Here is a 22,724-nt window from a genome sequence, read left to right as displayed (position 1 = left end):
TTGCTGCGTCCAGAGGGCACAGGCGCGGCCCCCCTCCCCGCCCCCGAAACTCACTCAGGGCTCTGCAGATGTCACCGACAGCTTTAAACACCACGGCCGAGAAGCTGACCCGCAGCCGCACCGTCCTCATATTCGGCAGGCGGAGGCGGAGCATCTTGTGCTGAGGGGTGAAGAGGAGCTTTGCGTCTGCCTGGACCCCGCATTTGTCCAGAGTCCAGTGCGTTTTCAGAAGCCAGCAGTGCTTCTGTTCCCACCAAAGGGCAAAGTCCGACCAGTCCTGGGGTATGTCTGCAAGAACGGGAAACCCCGTGGAGCAGAGTGAGAGCTGGCACCCCGCAGCCCGGAGGCAATTCCATCGCGAGCAAAACGGCACCCCACCTCCAGCGCCCACCCCCTTCGCCTACAGCCCACGGCTCAGCAGCTCTCGGCATCTCTTCAAAGTCCCTAAGGCGGGGCAGGTAGAAGACAGGCTGGACCTTAACCTTCTTTATATTAAGAAACTGGACGGCACAGAAACATGCAAATTTTGTTCCTGATGAAATTCTTTACTCTCATGAAGAATCACTTAAAAATACTGTATCACTAGTGTAAATGAAAAGCCAATATCTATGGCTTAAATAGAAGACAGAAATAAATACAAAGAAAATAGAACAATATTAAATTCTAGGTCCATCATGTTGACACTTGATGTGAAGACTCTGACCCTGAAGACTTACTTCTTTCCTTGTTTAAACAGGGCGAGTAGCAAATGGTGGACAGATGGTGAAAGAAGAATAGGAACACACATAATATATATTCTCTATTCTATTATATGTTCTATATATTCTTGTTCATATTCTTATTTTTCATTCTTATATATGTAAAACATATATATCTTATATATATTTCATATTTATATATATAACTGAATCACTTTGCTGTACACCAGAAACTAACACAACACTGTAAATCAACTATACTTCAATTAAAAAAAAAAAAGACACGTTGGCACCAAACTGCCTGTATCATGGAGCAATTAAGCATCAACAGAGAATCACACACTAGCCTAAGGCCCCAGGTGTAAAGTCACCCTAGATGTCACTGTTCTTTTGTAAATATGTTATTACACCTACTGGGGAGATTTAGTTTACTATCAAAGACTCAAGTTTTCACAAAGGGGTCCAAGGGGCTGTTTGGGCTCTTTCATGGCTCCCTATTTCTCTTCTTCTTGCAGAGAGGATACATTACAGGATGGATAATCAGAAAAACAGATGATCAGACAACCCAGATTACCCATTTAGTGGTGATGCAACAGAGAGGGTTTCAAATGTAGGGAAACAATAAAGAAGTGGTAACTTACTGATCTGTTCCACTAACTTGAGCATCACTCCCCCAATGTGCAAGTCTCCAGACACTCTCAGCGTGATGTCCTTCTGCTCCTCTTCATTTGGATGGTCAACTCGGACCACGAGCTCCCAAGAAGCAGAGGCAAAGTCACTGGATGAGAGCATCCTGGCAAATGCAGGTGTCTGCGTGTAGAAAGGCAGATAGACCAGAATGTGAGAAGGAGACTGGGGCTTGCCAAGTAGATACTGCAGAGAAAACTTTCTTTCTTTTTTTTTTCATTTTACCCCCTCTTAAAAATGCTGTGGGGTTCCTGATATGAAATTTAGCATCTTAACTTTGAAGACAAAAACTCCTATAAAAATGACCTCAAGCTTTCTAAATTTATGTACTTCCCCTTTCCACCCCCAGGACCACCTGGCTATTTACTTTCTGTGCCTGTCTAATCCATTCATCCTTCTCTACTGACTTTTCTTGATCTTCTCTGAACATATTTTAGCAACAGGCAACAAATTATGACAATCCTTGACAATTAAAAAAACTTTATTGAAGTATAATTTGCATACAATAAAATGCATTGATTTTAAGTGTACAGTTTGATGCTTTTGGTTGTATGCAAATCATACCTCAATAAAACTGATTTTTAAAAAGAATGTCATTAAAACCTTTATCTCTAATATATATTAGCAATATTAAGCCAGGACTATGGTGACCCCCGAGAAACATTATTTTTAATAATAAGCAATAATTATGATAAAAACTCTCCAGCAAATGGGCATAAAAGGGAACATAACTTGACATAATAAAGGCCATATATGACAAACACCATTGAGTGTAAATAATATCATATTTGACATTGAAAAGCTAAAAGCAATTCCTCTAAGATGAGGAATAAGACAAGAATGCCCACTCTTGCCACTTTTATTCAACATAGTATTGGAAGTCCTAGCCACAGCAATCAGAGAAGAAAAAAGAAATAAAAGGAATTCAAATTGGAAAGGAAGAAATAAAAGTGTCACTGCTTGCAGATGATGTGATACCATATAGAGAAAATCCTAAAGATGCCACCAGAAAACTATTAGAGCTCATCAATAAATTTGGTAAAGTTGCAGGACACAAAATAAATACACAGAAATCTTTTGCATTTCTTTTACTAACAACTATCAGCAAGAGAAATTAAGGAAATAATTCTATTTACCATTGCATCAAAAAGAACAAAATACCTAGGAATAAACCTACCTAAGGAGGTAAAAGACCTGTACTCAGAAAACTATTAGACACTGATGAAAGAAACTGAAGACAACACAAGCAGATGGAAAGATATACCATATTATTGGATTGGAAGAATCAATATTGTTAAAATGACCATACCACCTAAGCTAATCTACAGATTCAATGCAATCCCTATCAAAATACTAAGGGAATTTTTCGTAGAACTAGAACAAATAATTTTAAAATTTGTACAGAAACACAAAAGACTCCAAATAGCCAAAAAAATCTTGAGAAAGAAGAACAAAGCTGGAGGAATCATGCTCCATGACTTCAGACTATACTACAAAGCTACAGTAATCAAAACAGTGTGGTACAAGAAAAACCAAAAAAACCCAACCAGATACACAGATCAACAGAACAGAGCAAAGAGCCAAGAAATCAATCCACAAACTTATGGTCAATTAATCTACAACAAAGGAGGCAAGAGTATATAACAAAGAAAAGGCAATCTCTTCAATAAGTGGTGCTGGGAAAACTGGACAGCTACATGTGAAAGAATGACATTAGAACATTCTCTAACATCATATACAGAAATAAACTCAAAATGCATTAAAAACCTAAATGTAAGACCAGAAATCATGAAACTCCTAGAAGAAACCCTAGGCAGAACACTCTTTGACATAAATTGTAGCAATATTATTTTTGGATCTGACTCCTAAAGCAAGGAAATAAAAGCAAAAATAAGGGGAAACTAATTAGACTTAAAAAGCTTTTGCACAGCAAAGGAAACCATCTACAAAATGAAAAGACAACCTACTGAATGGGAGAAAATATTTGCAAATGATGTGACCAACAAGGGGTTAATATCCACAGTATACAAACAGCTCATACAACTCAACATAAAAAAAACACAACCTGATTAAAAAATGGGCAAAATACTTGAACAGATATTTTTCCAAAGAAGCCAACACGCCCATGAAAAGATGTTCAGCATCGTTAATCATTAGAGGAATGCAAATTAAACCACAATGAGATACACCTCATAGCTGTCAGAGTGGCCATCATCAAAAAGAACACAAATCACAAATGTTGGCAAGGACATGGAGAAAAGGGAACCCTTGTACACTGTTGCTGGGAATGTAAGTTGGTGCAGCTGCTACAGAAAACAGTATGGAGGTCTGTCAAAAAACTAAAAATAGAACTATCATATGACCCAGCTAATTCCACTCTTGGGTATATATCCAAAAAACCCAAAAACACTAATTTGAAAAGATACATGCACCCCAATGTTTACTGCAGTATTATTTATAATATCCAACATATGGAAGCAACCTGTGTCCATCAACAGAAGAATAGAGAAAGAAGATACAGTATATATCTCTATATATGTGTATGTATATATGATGGAATACTACTCAACCATAAAAAAGAATGCAATTTTGCCATTTGCAACAACATGGATGGACTTGGAGGGTATTATGCTAAGTTAAATAGGTCAGAGAAAGACAAATACTGTATGATGTCACTTATATGTGGAATCTAAAAAAATAAAACAAGCTAGTGAATATAACAAAAAGGAAACAGACTCACAGATATAGAGAACAAACTAGTGGCTACCAGTAGGCAGAGAGAAGGAGGGAGGGGCAAGTTAGGGGTAGGGGAATAAGAAGTACAAACTAGTATGTATAAAACAAGGATATATTATACAACACAGGAAATATAGCCACTATTTTATAATAATTATAAATGGAGTATAACCTTTAAAAATTGTGAATCACTATATTGTATACCTGTAACTTATATAATATTGTACATCAACTATACCTCAATAAAAAAGTTAAAAAAAGTATAAGAAAGCAATACTTAACCAGTGTTATACCAATTTTGTGTTCATATGAAACCGTTCACATTTGTAAGCAAAACAGAATCACAAAATAGATAAATGCTGCAAATCTAAATAGGTTTAGGGCAGATTTCATTTGTTTGAATCAAACTCAAGAGTTCAGAGGTAGCTCCTTATGTTCTTATGACTAGAAGGGTCTCAATGATGTAATGCTTGCACCTCCCAATGCACAGAGGCACCCGTAAAGACCTTCTGCATGGGCAGTGCTGTGCAATGATTATACTGGGCCTAGCCACTCGCCTCATTGTCATTAGCCTCAGGTATCATTTATCATTTACTTACCGAGTAGTTATCTGTGTTAACTACTATCCTTGATTATCACCTTCATCCTCTCAGCAATCCCATTTAGAGATGAGGCAACTCAGGCTCAGAGAGGTTAGGGAACTTAATCAAAAACCACACAGCAAGTTAGGTGGTGGAGTGCAAACAGAAATCCAGGTTCTAACTCCAAACTCTTAACCACCACAGCGGGACACGTCTTTGGTAATGCTGCAATGACAATATGAAATAAAACATCTTAAAACCATATGAACTAAAATTTCAGTAAGCATTTCTACTAACATAGATCTTTCCCAGTGAGGAGACAATAAAGATACTTCCTTCATATCCAAACTTAACATGGCATTGAAGTACTTGACCTTAAGATCCTTACAGTTTCTAAAATAGTATGATTTGAGGTTAGTTATTTAAAGTGTTTTGTACATAAAGAATATAACCTTTTTTTTTTTTTTTTTAAAGGTGGCTCCTACTGCTTGTTTTGTGAGCAGAGAGTTCTTTTCCTAACCTGGGCAATCAAAACACTTCTCATTTAGGCAATAGATGGTGATTTCCTTACAACGAAATCAGGTTAAAATTAGACAGTCTGGTTTCCCCACATTCCTCTCCTATCTTTCTGCGCCTTCATGTTTGAGTGCACCTTGTGCAGCAAGCTGTTACTTGTTGAGAAAAGCAGCAAACTTTAACTGGGAAAGCACATATAAGTTAAAGGACAGGAATAAGAAGCAAAGCGCACCAGCAGACCTGCCTTCCCTGGGAAGCCCAGGGGTCCACTTCATCGTGTCCTTTATAGGAAACTCAAGCAAGACTGACAGAGACAGGCAAGCAGAGAGACTGAAAGACGGGGAAATCGCCCCTGTTTCTTCCCCTGGAAGATCACAAAGCGGGTGGGTTCGAGGGCCACTCGGCCTGACTTTTGCCAGCTCCGCAGGGTCCTGGGGCCCAGGGGAGTGCGGTGGGTGGGAGAAACCGGCTCCTTACCCCCGTAAAGGCAGGACCCGCTGCTGGACTGAGAGTTTATTTTGCGAGGCGAGACGCGCAAGGCCCGAGAAGGTGGTCACAGCTGAACATGATTTTAAATTCAGCAGCTATTTAAGTGCGAGCACTGCAGAAAGGACGGGGGCAGGGGTCTCCAGAACCAGCGTTGCCCGTCGCAGCCGCCCCCCGCCCCGCCCGGGCCCCTCGGCACCCACCTCCCTTCCCGAACCCGCGGCGTGCGGCCTCGCAGCCGGGCATGTGCAGCGCCGCGCCCCTGGAGACCCGGGCAGAGACCACCCAGGCGGGGCCAGGGGGCGCGCGGCGGCGGCGGCGGCGGCGGCGGCTCCCAGAGGCTGCAGCGGGCGAGGATCTGCGTGCGGACCTGCCGCCGAGACTGGCGCCCGCCCCCGCCGCCCGTCTCCGCCCCGCGCGGCCCCCGGGGCACCGGCCCGCCGACGCGGCGGGCAGGCGGCGGCACGCCCAGCCCCCGCCCGCCAGGTCCCGCTGCGGGGGAGGGGGCGCTCCGCAGACGTGACCCGCACAGGGGGCTCGCGGGGCTGCCACGCGGCGGTAGGGCGCGGAGAACCCGGACGGGTGCTCGGCCCCGCGCCCCTCTTGCGACCTCTCACCTCCACCCCCTTGGACCGCCGTCAGTTTCCCGAGGCCTGCCCGGGACTAGCCGGGTGATTAAGTCCTCCCGGCCCTCCGGGTGTAACCATCACTGACACCCCGGGGTGCGTCCACCTCCGGAAGCCGGGAACCGCCGCCCCTCCTTAAGGAGCCCGGCGGACCTGTGGCCGCCAGGTGGAAGAAGCGGATCATCTCTGAGTAAGAGGGTGAGGCAAACCCCTGAGAAGGGTGAGGCGCCCCAAACACGCACCTCGGAAGACCCGGGGGGCGCCCCAAGGCCACGCCCCACGCGGAAGTCTGGGTGGCTCACCTCGGACTCACCGCCCAGCCCGCCACTCACCTTCCGGTTGGACAGACTTCCAAAGAGAGCGGGAAAGGTGGGTGACCTTGGGCGTATTTTACACACCCTCTCAAACTGCCTTCTCCCAGATTACACACAATTGTGGAGTGTTTACTACGCCCCAGGCCTGGGGCTGAGCTTGGAGGATACAGCGGTTATAAAACAGACCTGGAAATGATAGTCTGTAAAATGGCTAGAGGGATGGGATTCCAGTCACCATTCCGTGACAGAATTAAATTCAGTCCAAGGAGGACTTTCACGCAGCATAATACAACCTTTAGCGATTTTCATCAAGTACATAAAGCTTTAGATAACTTATATATTAATTTAAAATGTTATAAAATTTAGAAGTGGAATCCTTGTTTTTGTTTGGACATTATCATATTAGCCATTATTATGCTTTTGAAAGTACTTTAAATTTAATTTGAAAAGGTCAGTTGAACAATCCTCGGCAAATACGGGATTTTTATCTTTAGAATGATCAAAACTTCGAAACTAAATTCCCTAATTTGGTAGTTTGTCAACTATGGGAATGTGGCCAGCGGTCATCTGGTCCCACTTCTCTGGGTGCCCAACACCGACTGGGCAAATATACTCTTCTCTTGGGCAGAAATTTTATAAGACTTACTTTAGGGAGACTGTGCATGGGTGATTAGATCATAGACTGTCTTCAGGCTCTTGGATGTTATGATGAAGTAGTAATGGTTTTATTTATCTCAAATTAGTTTCTTATTGTAGTTGAAAATATCTGGAGTATGCTAAACAATTTAATTGGTTTTATGCTTTCTGCTTGGCCTAAATTATTTTCTAAGCTTTTAGTTGAGATATTATATGTTTGTATGCAAGAACACAAATCATGAATACCAGCTGATGAATTTTCACATACCGAACACATTCGTACAGTAAACGCTCAGATCAAAACACAAGACATCGCCAGTCCCCAGAAACTCCCTCATCCCACATTTTAGTTACTACCGCCTGCCACTGAGAGTAACCATTATCTTGACTTCTAATCCTTAGATGGGTTTTGCTGATGTCTGTACCATATGCAAATGGAATCAGAGAATATATACTACTTTGTGTCTGGTTTCTTTTGTTCAATATTATGTTTCTGAGTTTCATCCATATTGAATGTCCTAGGCTTTATTTTTTAATTTTTTTTGCTTACTACCTGGTTATTATTCTTGTGATGCAGGCCCAATTCATCCCCCCAAGGTTCTGGTTTAGAAGTGTATAAAAAGTGTATTCTGGACTTCAAAATTTCCTACATATATAAACAAGCAGTACTCACCTGAACCCCTCTTAAAAAACAAGCTGAATCAACACTTTCAGTCCGTTATTTAATTCATACATATTCATCAAGCAATGAATAAGCTTATTTATTCATTCAGTCACTGCATTACTGTGAGCTAGGCACTGGAACATGTGCTGAAAATACTCAGATTAGGCATAAACTTTATCTTCAGATCATAACTGTGATGCTAACGAATTCAGAAGAGGGGTGTTTCCCTCTGCCAGACGTGGTGGAGAGTATGAGCTGAGGCTTCAGAAAGGAGGGGACTTCTGAGATGGAATTGCAAGGGTTGGATAAAGCTTAATATTTGCCTATAATAACCTGTAGTCTCTAGAAAACTGTTTTAAGGAATTTTTTTCGTTGGCAGATAGTTACTGTGCTTTAGGAGCTGTATCTCCTGATCTCAAAAATCCGCATGTTCACAGGTGCAAATATTGAAACAATAACTATTATCAGATAGTTACTGAAAACTGATGTGAGAATTATTACTCTCAATAAGTAAGTTGTCATGTCTGTATTATCATACAGGATGTGAGTGTGTAACAGAGAAGAGCAAACCTGAAATAAGCATGATAGCCCATTCTCAAGGCTGTGTCTCCCAGACTTGACTTTTTTTTTTTTAATTTCTTTTTTAAAATTTGCATTCTTTTTTTTTTATTGAAGTATAGTCATTTTACAATGTTGTGTCAATTTCTGGTGTACAGCATAATAGTTCAGTCATACATACACATACATATATTTCTTTTCATATTCTTTTTCATTTTAGGTTACTGCAAGATATTGAATCTAGTTCCCCTTGATATACAGTAGAAACTTGTTGTTTATCTGTTTTATATATCATAATTAGTATCTGCAAATCTCGAATTCCCAATTTATCCCTTCCCACCCCTTTTCCCCCTGGTAACTGTAAGTTTGTTTTCTGTGTCTGTGAGTCTGTTTCTGTTTTGTAAATAAGTTCATTTGTGTCATTTTTTAAGATTCCACACGTAAGTGATATACAGTATTTGTCTTTCTCTTTCTGGCTTCAGTTAGAATGACGATTTCCAGATCCATCCATAGTTGCTGCAAATGGCATTGTTTATTCTTTTTTGTGGCTGAGTAGTATTCCATTGTATAAATATATCACAACTTCTTTATCCAGTCATCTGTTGGTGGACATTTAGGTTGCTTCCATGTGTTGACTATTGTATATAATGTTGCTGTGAACATTGGGAATGCATGTATCTTTTCCAATTAGAGTTCCCTCTGGATACATGCCCAGGAGTGGGATTGCTGGATCATATGGTAAGTCTATTTTTAGTTTTTTGAGGAATCTCCGTACTGTTTTCTGTAAACACTAAACTAATGGCTGCACTAAACTACATTCCCACCAACAGTGTGGGAGAGTTCCCTTTTCTCCACACCCTCTCCAGTATTTATCATTTGTGGACTTTTTAATGATGGTCATTCTGACTCGTGTGAGATGATACCTCATTGTAGTTTTGATTTGTATTTCCCTAGTAATTAGCGATATTCAGCATCTTTTCATGTGCCTATTGGCTATTTGTGTGCCTTCATTGGAGAAATATCTGTTTGGGCTTTATGCCCATTTTTGGATTTTTTTTTTGTTGTTGTTATTGAGTTTTGTGGGCTGTTTGTATATTCTGGAAGTTAAGCCCTTGTCAGTCGCATCATTTGCAAATCTTTTTCTCCCATTCTGTAGGTTGTCTTTCTGTTTTGTTTATAGTTTCCTTTGTTGTGCAAAAATTTATATGTTTAATTAGGTCCCACTTGTTTATTTTTGCTTTTATTTCTTTTATCTCAGGCTTGACTTTGGAAGATATAACACTTTTTACTCATATAGAGATAAAAAATTGCAAAACAGGGAATAACATTTGTCTTGCTGGAGGGTAACAGGAACATGGAGCCCTCAGCTAGTGGACAAATGCAAGCACCGAGGATTCTGGTACCGAGTTTTGCAACAACCTGCCACACCTTCTCCCCTTTTAGTATAAAAGAAACCTGAATTCTAACTCAGGGAGGATGGTTCCTTGGGACAATAGTCCATCATTTTCTTGGTCTGCTGGCTTTTCAAGTACAAGTCACTATTCCTTACCCTAACAACTCATCTCTCAATTTACTGGCCTGTCATGTGGTGAGCAGAACAAGCTTGGACTCAGTAACAAGTACACAGGAATGGATGGGAGATGTGTCTGTGTTCTTACTCACAGAACAGAAAAGGGAAATAAAGCGGTGAAGGGCCTTTGAACGTCCTAGCTACCTTAACTTTTTAATCACAGGTGACAATTCCTCTAACACCATTTCTACCAGATGAGCCCTCGAGGTGTAAAAGATTCTATATAATTAACTTAGACTGAGAAAGCTGCTTGAAGGAGAGAAGAGGTGGAGTTAGTTTCCTGATTGATGGGTTTATTTGACAAAACAAATCAGCTGTTACCCAGTGTAAATTTCTTTCGGCTTATAAACATACTGCACATCTGGCAACTAAGAAACGGCCACAGTCACCTAAAATGCATTTTTATTTTCACCGAGTCCTTGGGACTCAGGGACTGTGTTTACGTTTGTGGAGAACATGTTGTATTTAGTGCAAAGAAGCAGAATGTGCCTGTTACAGCTACACCCTCCTTTCCAGCTGAATGGGTAATCAGCACTTTCTATGCCCAGGCAAGTTCTAAAATGTTCTCCCTGCGAGGGCAGAGAGGGTGTGTCCTGATGTGTCTACAGGCACCAGAGGAAGAAGGGTGAGGAACAGCAAAGGAACGTAAGAAGGCCTTGCTGTGGGCCACTCTGGAACCTGGCACTGAGAAGAAGCATGAAAGATGGTACCTCTCCCTCTCCCTCCCCTCTTTCTTCTTCTGTCCTTTGTATCCATCTCAATCAAAGGGCACAAAAGAATATCTACTAATCATTATTTTCCTTCTTTCCTGATAATAAAGTTCCCTTCCCCGGAGAAAACTGTTACTAGTTTCCCCGTGAACCTCCCAGAGATAGTTTATGTGTGCAGACTATGTTTGCTTTTTATACAAGTGATGGTACTCCATCCATAGTGTCTGTGGTTTTTCTCACTTTAAAATATCTTGCTGATGATAGCAGACATCATTCATATTCATGGCTGCTTACCAACCACCCTTGGAAAGTCCTCTTTACATCTGTAGAAATTCCTTTGTCATTTCTCCAGTCTAGAAATCAGAACTCAAATCCCCAGCCTCCCTTGCAGCCGGCGTAGAGGCCTGTGACCTAGACCATTTCACTCAGGTACACACAGGTATAGGTTTAATTTAGAAGTGAGTGAGATGCAAAGACAGGGTGTACTTGAAGCTTCCATCTAATAATCATAGAAAAGGATCATTGATGGATTTTAAAACTAGTGAGTAAAATTATGATGAGAAACAGGATTTTCTGTGGTCTCAAAGTATCTCCCGACAAAGTATTTGTCAATTACATAGGGAAAGATACACAGTAACATTAGAGTAGGAGAAACTGCGGGTATCCCCGTAATCAAGTGATCGAAATGCACACCATCTGTAATAATGCGCATCGACCTGGCACACCTGAGAAGGGACAGTGTCACTTCCGTGGTGTTCTTGTCCCAGGTAGCTAAGCTCAATTTAATTACGAGAAAACGTCAGATAAACCCAGATTGAAGGACAGTTTACAAAATAAATTGCTAATATTTAAAAGTGTCAGTTTTATATCTTGTCAGTACAAAGAATGTCAAACAAGTCAGGGACACATTTCTTCAATATTTCAAAAAAAACCCCCAAAACCTCGACCAGCACGTGCGTGTACAGTAGGGCCTCAGCACCCGGGAATGGAGTCTTACTGTCAGAGGAGGACCAGCGCTTGGCGTCCCAGGAAGAGGGACATTTAATCTTTACTTTTAACATGGACATTCTTTACTTCTGGTCAATGTACCTTTTCTTTAATAATTAAAGCAAATGTACAGTATATGTTTGATAGGCAAAAACAGGCTACTTTAGTCAGCATAAAATTCAAGTTAACTCATATATAAGCCAGGATGACTTGCCTGTATCTCAAGATGTGAAAATTTCTTTTGTCAGATTCTAGGGTTTAACCTGGGAACAAAGAACAGACGTCAGTGGGAATGCCTGTGAAATATGAATCGGGCAATAGATTACTTAATGGTATTATTTCAGTACTGATTTCCTGGTTTCCATAATGATACTGCTGTTATGTACAAGGGCATACAGGTTCTCTGTGTACTATTTTTGTAACTTTTCTGTAAGTCTAAAATTACTCAAAATAAGGAGGAGGTGGAGGGTGGCAATAGGATCTTGCTCTGACCCTGAACAGCACACTAAGAAGGTAAAGAGTGTTGGGGGTTCTGGATCCAGCCATGACCTTCCAGTGAGCAGACGGAGGAAAGACCATGTACAGATGATTGTTTGTTGTAACTCAGGTTTTCAAACTGGGTTGGGATGTGGGGACCCTGTCTAGTATTCATACCCTGGCAGTGAATTTACAGCGTGGTGGTTTCAGTTTCAGGTGGTCAGTTTCAGGATTTGGAAACTGACCGATCCAGGTTCACCTACGGGTGCTGCTGACACAGCAGATCCAAGGGCTTGGGCGTGTGTTAGCCTGGTTCTCTGGGCCTCAGTGTCTGCTTCTGCAAAACGAGCGTAACACTAATAGCCATCTCGTAAGGTGCTGTGAAATAAGAGAATGTTTCTAAAGCACTGAGCACAGAGCCTGAAACATGGCTCAGTAAATTTATTTATCACTAGAGTAATTAATGAATAAGAAAGAGGAGGAATTAGAGACTCCGAAGATGTTGCATTGCATCCTGGGGAGGTAGGGCTGTGCGCACCTCTCCTCCTGCCTTGCTTACAGGTAAGGGACCAAAGATGGGGAGGAATCTCACTTAGGTGAACCTGTAGGAATTTATTAACTTTTCCAAACTGCAACAGAGGGAAAATGCAACATTTTATACCTAGATTAGTAGAAGGGTCACAGTGAACTTTTTTCCAAATCAGTGCACTTGTAGGGTGCTCTATAAATACTGGAATAATCTCTGTCCTACTTTCTAGTAATAGATGTTCAGTACACACCAGCTATTGTTACAGTGGCAGGTATGATTTTGAAAAATCCAGAATGCTGAGTGTGAGAACAGCCATAGTCCTCTATTTTTCTAAATCTAACTTCATTTACTGATATTTTGATTGAAGATGGTTGATTGGCTCCTCATATTCATCTTTGCTTCCTATTGACTTCCGGCTAAAATTATAGTATTAAAATTGAAAAGGTCTAAACCTTTTTGTTAAAAGGTATAAACCTACAAAGACAAAAGTGAACAGGAGAAAGGCCATCAGCCAGTGAGGGATTTCAAGATTCCCTAGAAGAAAGGAAATTGAAGAAGGAGCGGTTAGTCATGAAGCAGGGCAGTGTATGTGAAAATGGGGATGTAACAGAGGTGTTCCAGAATATTCTCAGAGAAACTCAGGTCCTGGAAATGCCAGGCGTGACAGACAGTGGAAGGAGGATGTGTTGTCAAAAACAAGGGAATGAATAGAAAGTCTCTATGAAGAGCAGTCAATTTCCTTATTATCGCATTTAGGCTGAGCGTACAGCTGCCAGATCTCCACTTTACCGCCCAAAATCCAGAGGGCTCTGCTCTTTAGAACTTAAATGTCTCCTTTAAAAAGGTTAATTGGTATAAAGGCCAATTCCCCACTCACTTACCTTAAAGCAAAGCTTAACAGTGAAACCCTTGAGCCTCCAAACAGATCAAAAAAAAAAAAATCCTCATTCTCAAATGTTATCAAACATTTAAGGAAATCCTCCAAGATGGGAGCAAAACAGACTTCAAAGTCTTTATTTTATTTATTTATTTTTACAGTTTTATTGAAATAATTGGAAATATAGGAGCAATATAGGAAAAAATGTGTAAAAAAAAAAAAAAAAGAAACCTAGAGGATCAATACAAGAAAAGAGCAGAAATATAGTGGACTAAATTATTACAGAAATAGTGTGAGAAACTGCCCAAAGGTGAGGAACACCAAGGTCCAGTTTAAAGCGTCTACTGGAAACCATCAAATAAATAAGAAATAGCTACACCAAAGCACAGCATTGTGAAATGCAAGATCACTATGGAAATGTGAAAAAAAAAAAAAAAACAACCCAAAACCTAAAAGCTTTTAGTAAGAAAAACCAGCTTAACTGCAAGGGAACCCAAATGTACATTCTCTACCCAGTCAGATTATCAATCAAATATGTTTCAGACATGCTAGGGCTCGGAAAATTTCATTTTCACATAACCTGTCTTAGAAACGTTCTCAAAATGAACTCTAGAAAATAAGAATGTGAATGAAGAAAGAGGAAGACCTAGGATGCCAGAAACAGGAGACCCAATCCAGAAAAGGAGAACTGAGTGCCCTGGGAGGGAGTCTCTGGGGCAAACGAAGACATCACAGAATAGCTGATGTTGTGGGAAACTTAGAAAAAGATTTGGGATGTGGTAAAGGAAAACAGTACAAGAAGAAATAAAGTCAATTAGAATATTCAGGAAACAAATGGATATGAAAAAGGAAATGTAACGAATAACTTTTTCAATTTCAAAAAATTAATCTATGACAAAGCAAATAAGAAAAGTCTCGTAACTTTTAATGTAGTTCTGGAACAGAATGTAAATATTGTCAATGTGATATAATACGAAAGATATTTCGTCTTCATCCGGTTCCTGACACAGAGCTCTTAAAGCTTTGGAATTTCTTGAGTGATAAGGGTGACAGGAGTGTCTTTTGTTGTAACGTGGTGACTCTTGGCAGGGCCCTAGACAGCCTTAGGATGGGGGCTGGTCGCCAGAAAGACCAGGCCTTGATTAAAATCTTGAAACTTTCAGCACCACCCTCTAATCACCAGCTGCCACAATCAGGCCTTTGTAGTGAAACCTCCATGAAACCTTCAATGCCCGGTTTCAGAGAGCTTCTGAGTCGGTGCACATCCACGTGCCAGGAGGGCGATGCACCCCAGCTGCAGGAGGACGGAGGCCCCTGCACTTCCCACCCTTCTGGACCTCACCCCCAAGTACCTCTTTCAACTGCCTTTTCATTTGTATCCTTTCTAATTAACTGAACTAGGAAGTGCAGCCTTTTTCTGAGCTCTGTGAGTCTTTCGAGCAGATTATTGGGCAGTGAGGGAGGGGACTGTGGGAATCCCTGCCTTCGCAGTCCCGTCAGACAGGGGACAGGTAACTTGGGAATGCAATTCTTCCAGCTGGCGACTGAAGCGAGGGCAGTCTGGTGGCACTGGGCTCTTAAACCTGTGGGGTCTGCGGCTACTCTGGGTGGTTAGTGTCAGAACTGAATTGAATTGAGGGACACTCATTTTGTGTCAGAGAATCAGAGAACTGGTTGGAGAGAATAACCCTGCAGTCAAACTCAACAATGCAAAAATGCAGGCACAGAGGATGGAGCCTGGAGGTGGAAGAAACGAACGATGAAGACAGATGTTGGAGGTGCCGAGAGCCTCCTGTTACAGCGTGGGCTGGCAAGATGCGGCGGATAAACAAGTATCAGTATATTACTTGAAATAACAGAAGTAACCGAGAGAAAAACCAAAATAAAAATAAATCTAGATGTACCTATATTGGGAGGTGGGAGCTTTGTAAGAGAACTGAATACTCATCTATTAAACCTTAAAGTCCACAGATGATATTTAAAATGAATCAGTTGGAATTAGCAGTAGACACATATTATATACAGTTGATTCTCATTGTTCATGGGAATTATGTTCTGTAAAGTTGCCACGAACACTGAATTAGCCAATACTGAACCATTGCTCTTAGGGAAATTACGTATACCCACATACACACATATACGTGTCTCACGTAGATCGTAGTCTTAAATCTAAACCAACTCATGCTGGTAGATTCTATTTTTAAAAATGTTCTGAGGTTCGAAAGTGTTAAGCGACTGACCTGAGACTGCCTCATTAATGGGTGCCAGAGTTGGGATTCAAACTCCGTCCCGGTGGTCCCAGAGCTGGAGCTTTGTCTGCAGGACATGGCACTGCCTGCTGGTCTCCATCCTCTGGTCATCCCTGTAATGGAAGAAAATTTCCCATATTGACGTATGGGGAAATCATTCTGGGTTATAAATGATTTAGCTTAAACTTGAGGCTAACTAAAACAGCCTGTTTGTGGCCCATTAAATATGCATTGTGCGTGTAGTTTAATCATTAAAGAAAAGGTTGCATTGACCAGAAGTAAAGAAGGTTCACGTTAAAAATAAAGATTAAATGCTTCCCTTCTTGGTCCACCAATGCTGTTACTCCTTTGATGATAAGACTCCCTTCCTGGATGCCAAGGACATACTGACTCACTGTGTATGTGCTGATCTGCTTATTTTTGAAATCTGGAAGGAATGTATCCCTGACTTTTTTTTGATGTTCTTTGTTCTGACAAGAAATAAAACTTTGCTGAAAACCGTACTTTTTGAGAGCGGTTTCTCAGAGTTATCTGAGAGGCTGTCTCCCTGATGATGGTCCTCAGTTTGGGTCAAATAAAACTTTTCTATTCCTATTATAGATTGTTTATTGATTATTTCTGATAACACCTGTATGAAAGCTGAAACAAGAAGGCAGAACGCTGCCTTGCTCCACCTCCGATGGGCACCAGCCTGTTAGAGTTGACTCACATTTTTTATTGTCCACCGCTAAAGCGCCTTGAATATTAATTTTGGAGTTACAAATACATTTCAGCTGGTCAGCCACTCACAAATATGGGACCTTTGAGTAATGAAGCTCTATGGTGTAGAGATATGGATTTGACACCCAGAAGAAAGAGCTAAAGGAATTAGGAACAGTAGCCTCTGGGGAACAGGACACTGGATGGCAAGGAGTAGGGTGTGGTACTTTTGCTTTTAATCCAGTGCAGATTGTAATTTATTAACACATTTAAAATGAATAGCATTTTACAAAATTTTAAAAAATTTTATTGAAATATAGTCAGTTTGCAATGTTGCATCAGTTTCCAAGGTACAGCATAATGTTTCAGTCATACATATACATACATATATTCCTTTTCATATTCTTTTTCATTTCAGGTTACTACAAGATATTGAATATAATTCCCTGTGCTATACAGTAGGGCCTTGTTGTTTATTTTTTTCCCTTGCTTCTGAGTTCTTTAAATTTTTTTTTTCGTTTTAAAAATATATTTTTATTGAAGTACAGTCATTTCAGAATGTTGTGTCAATTTCTGGTGTACAACACAGTAGTTCCATCACATAGGAACATACATACATTTGTTCTTAAACTCTTCTTCACCATAGGTTACTACAAGATATTGAATATGGTTCCGTGTGCTATACAGTATAAATTTGTTGTTCATTTATTATATATATATTGATTAGTATCTGCAAATCTCCAACTTCCAATTTATCCCTTCCCACCTCCTATCTCCCTGGTAACCATGTTTTTTTTTTTTTTAAATGTCTGTGAATCTGTTTCTGTTTTGTAAAAAAGTTCATTTGTGCTTTTTTTTTAGATTCCACATATAAGTGATATCATATGGTATTTTTCTTTCTCTTTCTGGCTTACTTCATTTAGAATGATGATCTCCAGGTGCATCAGTGTTGCTGCAAATGGCATTATTTTATTCTTTTTAAAGGCTAAGTAGTATTCCATTGTATGTATGTATATGCCATGACTTCTTTATCCAGTCATCCGTTGGTGGAAATTAGGTTGGTTCCATGTCCTGGCTATTGTAAACAGTTCTGCTGTGAACATTGGAGTGTATGTATCTTTGAGTTAGAGTTCCCTCTGGATATATGCCCAGGAGTGGGATTGCTGAATCATATGGTAAGTCTGTTAGTTTTTTGAGGAATCTCCATACTGTTTTCCATAATGGCTGTACCAACCTACATTCTCATCAACAGTGAAGGAGGGTTCCCTTTTCTCCACACCCTCTCCAGCATTTATTGTTTGTGGGCTTTTGAATGATGGCCATTCTGACTGGTGTGAGGTGATACCTCATGGTAGTTTTCATTTGCATTTCCCTGATAATTAGCGATATTGAGCATCTTTTCATTTGCCTATTGGCTATTTGTATGTTTTCATTGGAGAAATGTCTATTTAGGTCTTCTGCCCATTTTTTTGATTGAGTAGTTCATTTTTTTGTTATTGAATTGTATAAGCTGTTTGTATATTATGGAAATTGAGCCCCTGTCAGTTGCATCATTTGCAAATATTTTCTCCCATTCTGTAGGTTGTCTTTTTGTTTTGTTTATGACTTCCTTTGCTGTGCAAAAGCTTGTAAGTTTAAATCAGTCCTGTTTGTTTATTTTTGCTTGTATTTCAATTTTCTTGTTAGACTAGCCTAGGAGAACATTCCTAAAATTTATGTCAGAAAATGTTTGCCTACTTTTTCTTCTAGGAGGTCTATAGTGTCTTGTCTGATATTTAAGTCTTTAAGCCTTTTTGAGTATTTTTGTGTATGGTGTGAGGGAATGTTCTAACTTCACTGATTTACATGCAGCTGTCCAGCTTTTCCCAACACCACTTGCTGAAGAAACTGTCTTTTCTCCATTGTATATTCTTGCCTCCTTTGTTGAAGATTAATTGACTGTAGGTGTGGTGGTTTATCTCAGTTCTGTTCAATTGCTCCATATGTCTGTTTTTGTACCAATACCATGCTGTTCTGATGACTATAGCTCTGTACTATGGTCTGAAGTCTGAGAGGGTTGTTCCTCCAGCTTTGTTCTTTTTCTTCAGTAGTGCTTTGGCAATTCTGGGTCTTTTGTGATGCCATATAAATTTTAGGATTATTTGTTCTAGTTCTGTGAAAAACATCCTGGGTAATTTGATAGAGATGGCATTAAATCTGTAGATTGCTTTGGGTAGTGTGGCCATTTTAACAATATTAATTCTTCCAATCCAAGAGCATGGGATACCTTTCCATTTCTTTAAGTCATCTTGAATTTTCTTAATCAGTGTTTTGTAGTTCTCAACATATAAGACTTTCACCTCCTTGGTCAAGTTTATCCCTAAGTTTTTGTTTTTTGTTTTTTTGATACGTTTTAACCGGGATTGTTTCTTTACTTTCCTTTTCTGATATTTCATTGTTAGTGTAAAGAAATGCAACAGATTTCTGCATGTTAATCTTGTATCCTGCTCCCTTGCTGAATTCTTTTATCAGCTCTGGTAGTTTTTATGTGGAGCTTTTAGGGTTTTCTGCATACAGTGACAATTTGACCTATTCCCGTCCAACTTGGATCTTTTTTTCCCCCTTTTCCTTGTCTGACTGCTGTGGCTGGGACTTCCAATTCTATGCTGAATGGCAGTGGTGAGAGTGGGCATCCTCGTCTTCTTCCACATTTTAGCAGGAAAGCTTTCAACTTTTCACTGTTGAGTATTACGTTGGCTGTGGGTTTGTCATAAATAGCTTTTATGATGTTGAGATATATTCCCTCTATACCCACTTTGGTAAAAGTATTTTTTTAATCATAAATGGATTTTATCAAATGCTTTTTCTGCATCTGTTGAGACAATTATGTGGTTTTTGTCCCTTCTTTTGTTGATGTGATGTATCACATTGATTGATTTGCATATGTTGAATCATCCTGTGTCCCTGGGATGAATCCAGCTCAATCATAGTGTATGATCTTTTTTATGTGTTGTTGGAGTCTGTTTGCTAATATTTTGTTGAGAATTTTTACATCTCTGTTCATCAACGATATTGGCCTGTAATTTTCTCTCTTAGTAGTGTCTTTGTCTGATTTTGGTGTCAGGGTGATGGCTTCACAGAATGAGTTTGGGAGTATTTCCTCCTCTTCAGTCTTTTGGATGAGTTTGAGAAGGATTGGTATGAGTTCTTTTTTGTATGTTTGGTAGAATTCCTTGGTGAAGCCATGTGGTCCGGGACTTTAGTTGGCAGGGAGATTTTTTTATGCTGATTATTTGGAAAACATTTTAAACCGCTCCCTCTTCCATGCCTCTTTTTCCCTCCCACTAGGCTGATGGGAAATGTAATCTGTCATTACTGGGTCTCACTTCCCTGACCTCTGGCATCTCAAGAAGATCCTGAGATTATTTTAGAAAAGGAAGAACTTCCTGTAAGGGCTGTCTGGACTCCAGTCCCACTCATCTCTGAAAATTTGTCTTCTCTAAGCATTTTTTTTTTTTTTTTGTCCTGAGCCCAGTTTGAGCCTAGGTCTTGCCCTGTGGCTTCCAGGGCCACGATGAACACCTCTCTTGCATTTTTCTGGGAAGAGAATTGTTCTCACTTATCTCCCACACAGGCTGCATGAATGTCGAAAGAGTTGCTGCAGTCATGAAAATGGTCACAACAAGGAAATGCAGTAAAAAGGTGGAAGGTAAGAGCAGGAACACCCTTAACTCTTGGCAAGAACCCTCCCCGCTCCCACAGCTCTCCTCTGGCCATGTCTGTCCCACTGGTTGAAGAGTCCATGACGCTTAGTGGAGTGTCCCCTGGAGACCTCCCTGTACCCTTGGAGGCCTTACAGTCGGTATCTGAGACTCAGGGATTCCCTGTACAAATGGCCCCACTCATGTCACTGCACGGGCTGCTTCTCCAGCTGTTGCACTCTGACCACCCAGCAGGCCCCAGGGTTTCGGGGCTCGGGACAGAGGGGAGCGATGCCTGGGGCTGCCCTTCCTCTGCAGGGTGGATCTGCCATGAGTGTGTGCTGCTCCAGGTCTGAGGGGTGGCCCAGGGACCTCATTTTCTTCCAAACGCTGTCCATCTTACTTCTTCCTCTACCCTTCTGCTTCTCTCATGGCCCTTTCACTACATCTGAAGCATTTGGGGTTTGTCAGAGGAAGGAAAAAGGAGTGATTCAAGGGCAGAGAACACGGAAGTAATTTAGGGGGAATTGAATGACCCCACCCCCAGGTCTCCACTATTATAACCTACTTCTGTGCACACCTTTTTTTTTGTCCCCATGGACAAATACCCCTTGCCGAGATTTGGTCATCTCATATTTGCATGGCTTTTTACTTTAGCACTGAGTTTCTAATCAGTCTTTCTGAGAAAGGGAAGAGCAGCCAGAGTCATTTTCTTTACCTCCTCTGTACCTGGGACCTGGCTTAGGTGTGTACACACGAGGCCATCACAGTGTGGGACGGAGCCAGGGGAAGGAAAGGAACATGAGAACATGAGTGGGATGCCAGCCTGGGCCTAATGAGATAATAATCTACAAAAGCTGCTCAATAAATGTTTGATGACTGTGTTTTTGCTTATTTCTGCCTGCAGCATTTCTTAGTAGGTACTTGAGGTGCTTTACCACGTAGCTCCCGCTAGATGTCACTGTTGTCATGTTTGCAAACCCTATATGCCTCATTTCCTCCCGCCCCACCCCCATCTTGGTTTGATTTCATTACATTTAGAACACAAATATGTCCATTTTTAAGTTAGAGGGCAGGTTTTCCTCTAATAATTATAGGAATACTTGCTTTACTTCCATGTTGTCATTGACTTTCCATGACTTTTGCTGTTAAACTTGCTTATATCTGGCACATGGAATTCTCTGTACACAGTAGGTACTTAAAATTTGAATTGAATTGAAAAGAGAGAGTTTCTAGGGATTTGAGGATAGGGTCCTACTTTAACTTACTGCAGTACTATTTATTTAAAAAATTAGATAAATGTCTTGATTCTACTAGTGTTTTCAACCACATTTGAAGCCAAATTCAGTGTGAATTTGAATAGGAAAAAAAAAATCGCTAACCTCTAACATTAAAGTAGCATTTCCTTTGATTATAAATATAGACAACAAACCACAGTAGTAGTTCCTAGGATTATGCCACCAGTAGAAAGTAGAAAGCGCAATTATTTATATCATACTTGCTGCCTCAGGGCCTTTGCATTCACTCTTCCTCCTGCCTGGAATGCTTTTGCTCCAGATACACAGGTGTCAAATGTCACTTTGTCAGAACAGCATTCTCCAAACATCTTGTATAAAGTCATCCCTCCCTCTCATCACACAACACGTTCTATTCCCCTTATTTTGATTTATTTTTAGCCATAGGACATATTATATCATCAAATACATTAGACATTCACTTGTTTATTGTCTGTCTGCCCCCCCCCCCCGAATGTAAGGTCCAAGGGACCATGGATGTTGTGTCTTTTTTTTTTTTTAAACTGGTGTATCCCTAGATCCAAGAACAGTGCAGCTCTGAATAAATATTTATTGCACTAATGAACAAGTAAATGAGAACCAGCATTTCATTCGCGTCAGGACTAGTTTCCTATTGCTGCTGTAACAAGTTACTGACAAAAATTTGTCATCTGGTAATTCTGGAGGTGAGAAGTCTGAAGTGGGTCTCCCGGGACTAACATCAGGGTGTTGGCAGGATTGCGTTCCTTCTGGAGGCTCAAGGGGAGAATCCATTTCCTTGCTTTTTCTCCTTTGTAGGGGTCACCACACTCCTTGGCTTGTGACCCCTTATTACTTCCATCATCATTCTCCTTCTTTGACTTGGACCCACCTGCCTTCCTTTTATTAGGACCCTTGTAATTACATTAAGCCCACCCAGATAATTCAGGATAATTTCTCCATTTCAAAGTCCTTTACTACTTTCTTTTGCCATTTAAGATAACATTCACAAGTCTTGGGGATTAGGATGTGGGCATCTCTGGGCGCCATTATTCTGCCTACCACACCTTCTGTGTTTTTTTTAAGATGACCTCGTTTGGATGATTTCTTCTTTAAAAGGTCTCCTTGGTGGTTTTATAATTATGGGGGGCATGGGGATGGGTTATGAAGTAAACTCTATGTGTGTTGATT

At 40.7% G+C, this 22,724-nt stretch overlaps 1 protein-coding gene across 3 annotated transcripts in view; it reads right to left on the bottom strand.

The window, feature by feature from the left end:
* FERMT1 (fermitin family member 1) overlaps positions 1-6,475 on the bottom strand; it is a 38,739-nt gene extending 32,264 nt beyond the window's left edge. Inside the window, exons 1-4 of one of the 3 annotated variants that reach the window (XM_032461855.1) lie at positions 6,322-6,475; positions 4,721-4,927; positions 1,340-1,508; positions 55-288 (exon numbers count right to left, since the gene is read on the bottom strand). In XM_032461855.1, coding sequence (XP_032317746.1) covers positions 55-288; positions 1,340-1,490 — 385 coding nt within the window. In that variant the 5' untranslated portion in view covers positions 1,491-1,508; positions 4,721-4,927; positions 6,322-6,475. Of the gene's footprint in view, positions 1-54; positions 289-1,339; positions 1,509-4,720; positions 4,928-5,907; positions 6,081-6,321 lie in introns of those variants that run through there. The other 2 variants (XM_032461856.1, XM_032461858.1) reach the window with 2 other exon arrangements.
* Positions 6,476-22,724: the final 16,249 nt, after the last annotated feature.

The sequence above is a fragment of the Camelus ferus genome, chromosome 19, assembly GCF_009834535.1.
Source record: "Camelus ferus isolate YT-003-E chromosome 19, BCGSAC_Cfer_1.0, whole genome shotgun sequence".
Classification (NCBI taxonomy): Eukaryota; Metazoa; Chordata; class Mammalia; order Artiodactyla; family Camelidae; genus Camelus; species Camelus ferus.
Note: the sequence above shows the minus strand (reverse complement) of the source record. Positions and strands in the feature narration are given on the sequence as shown.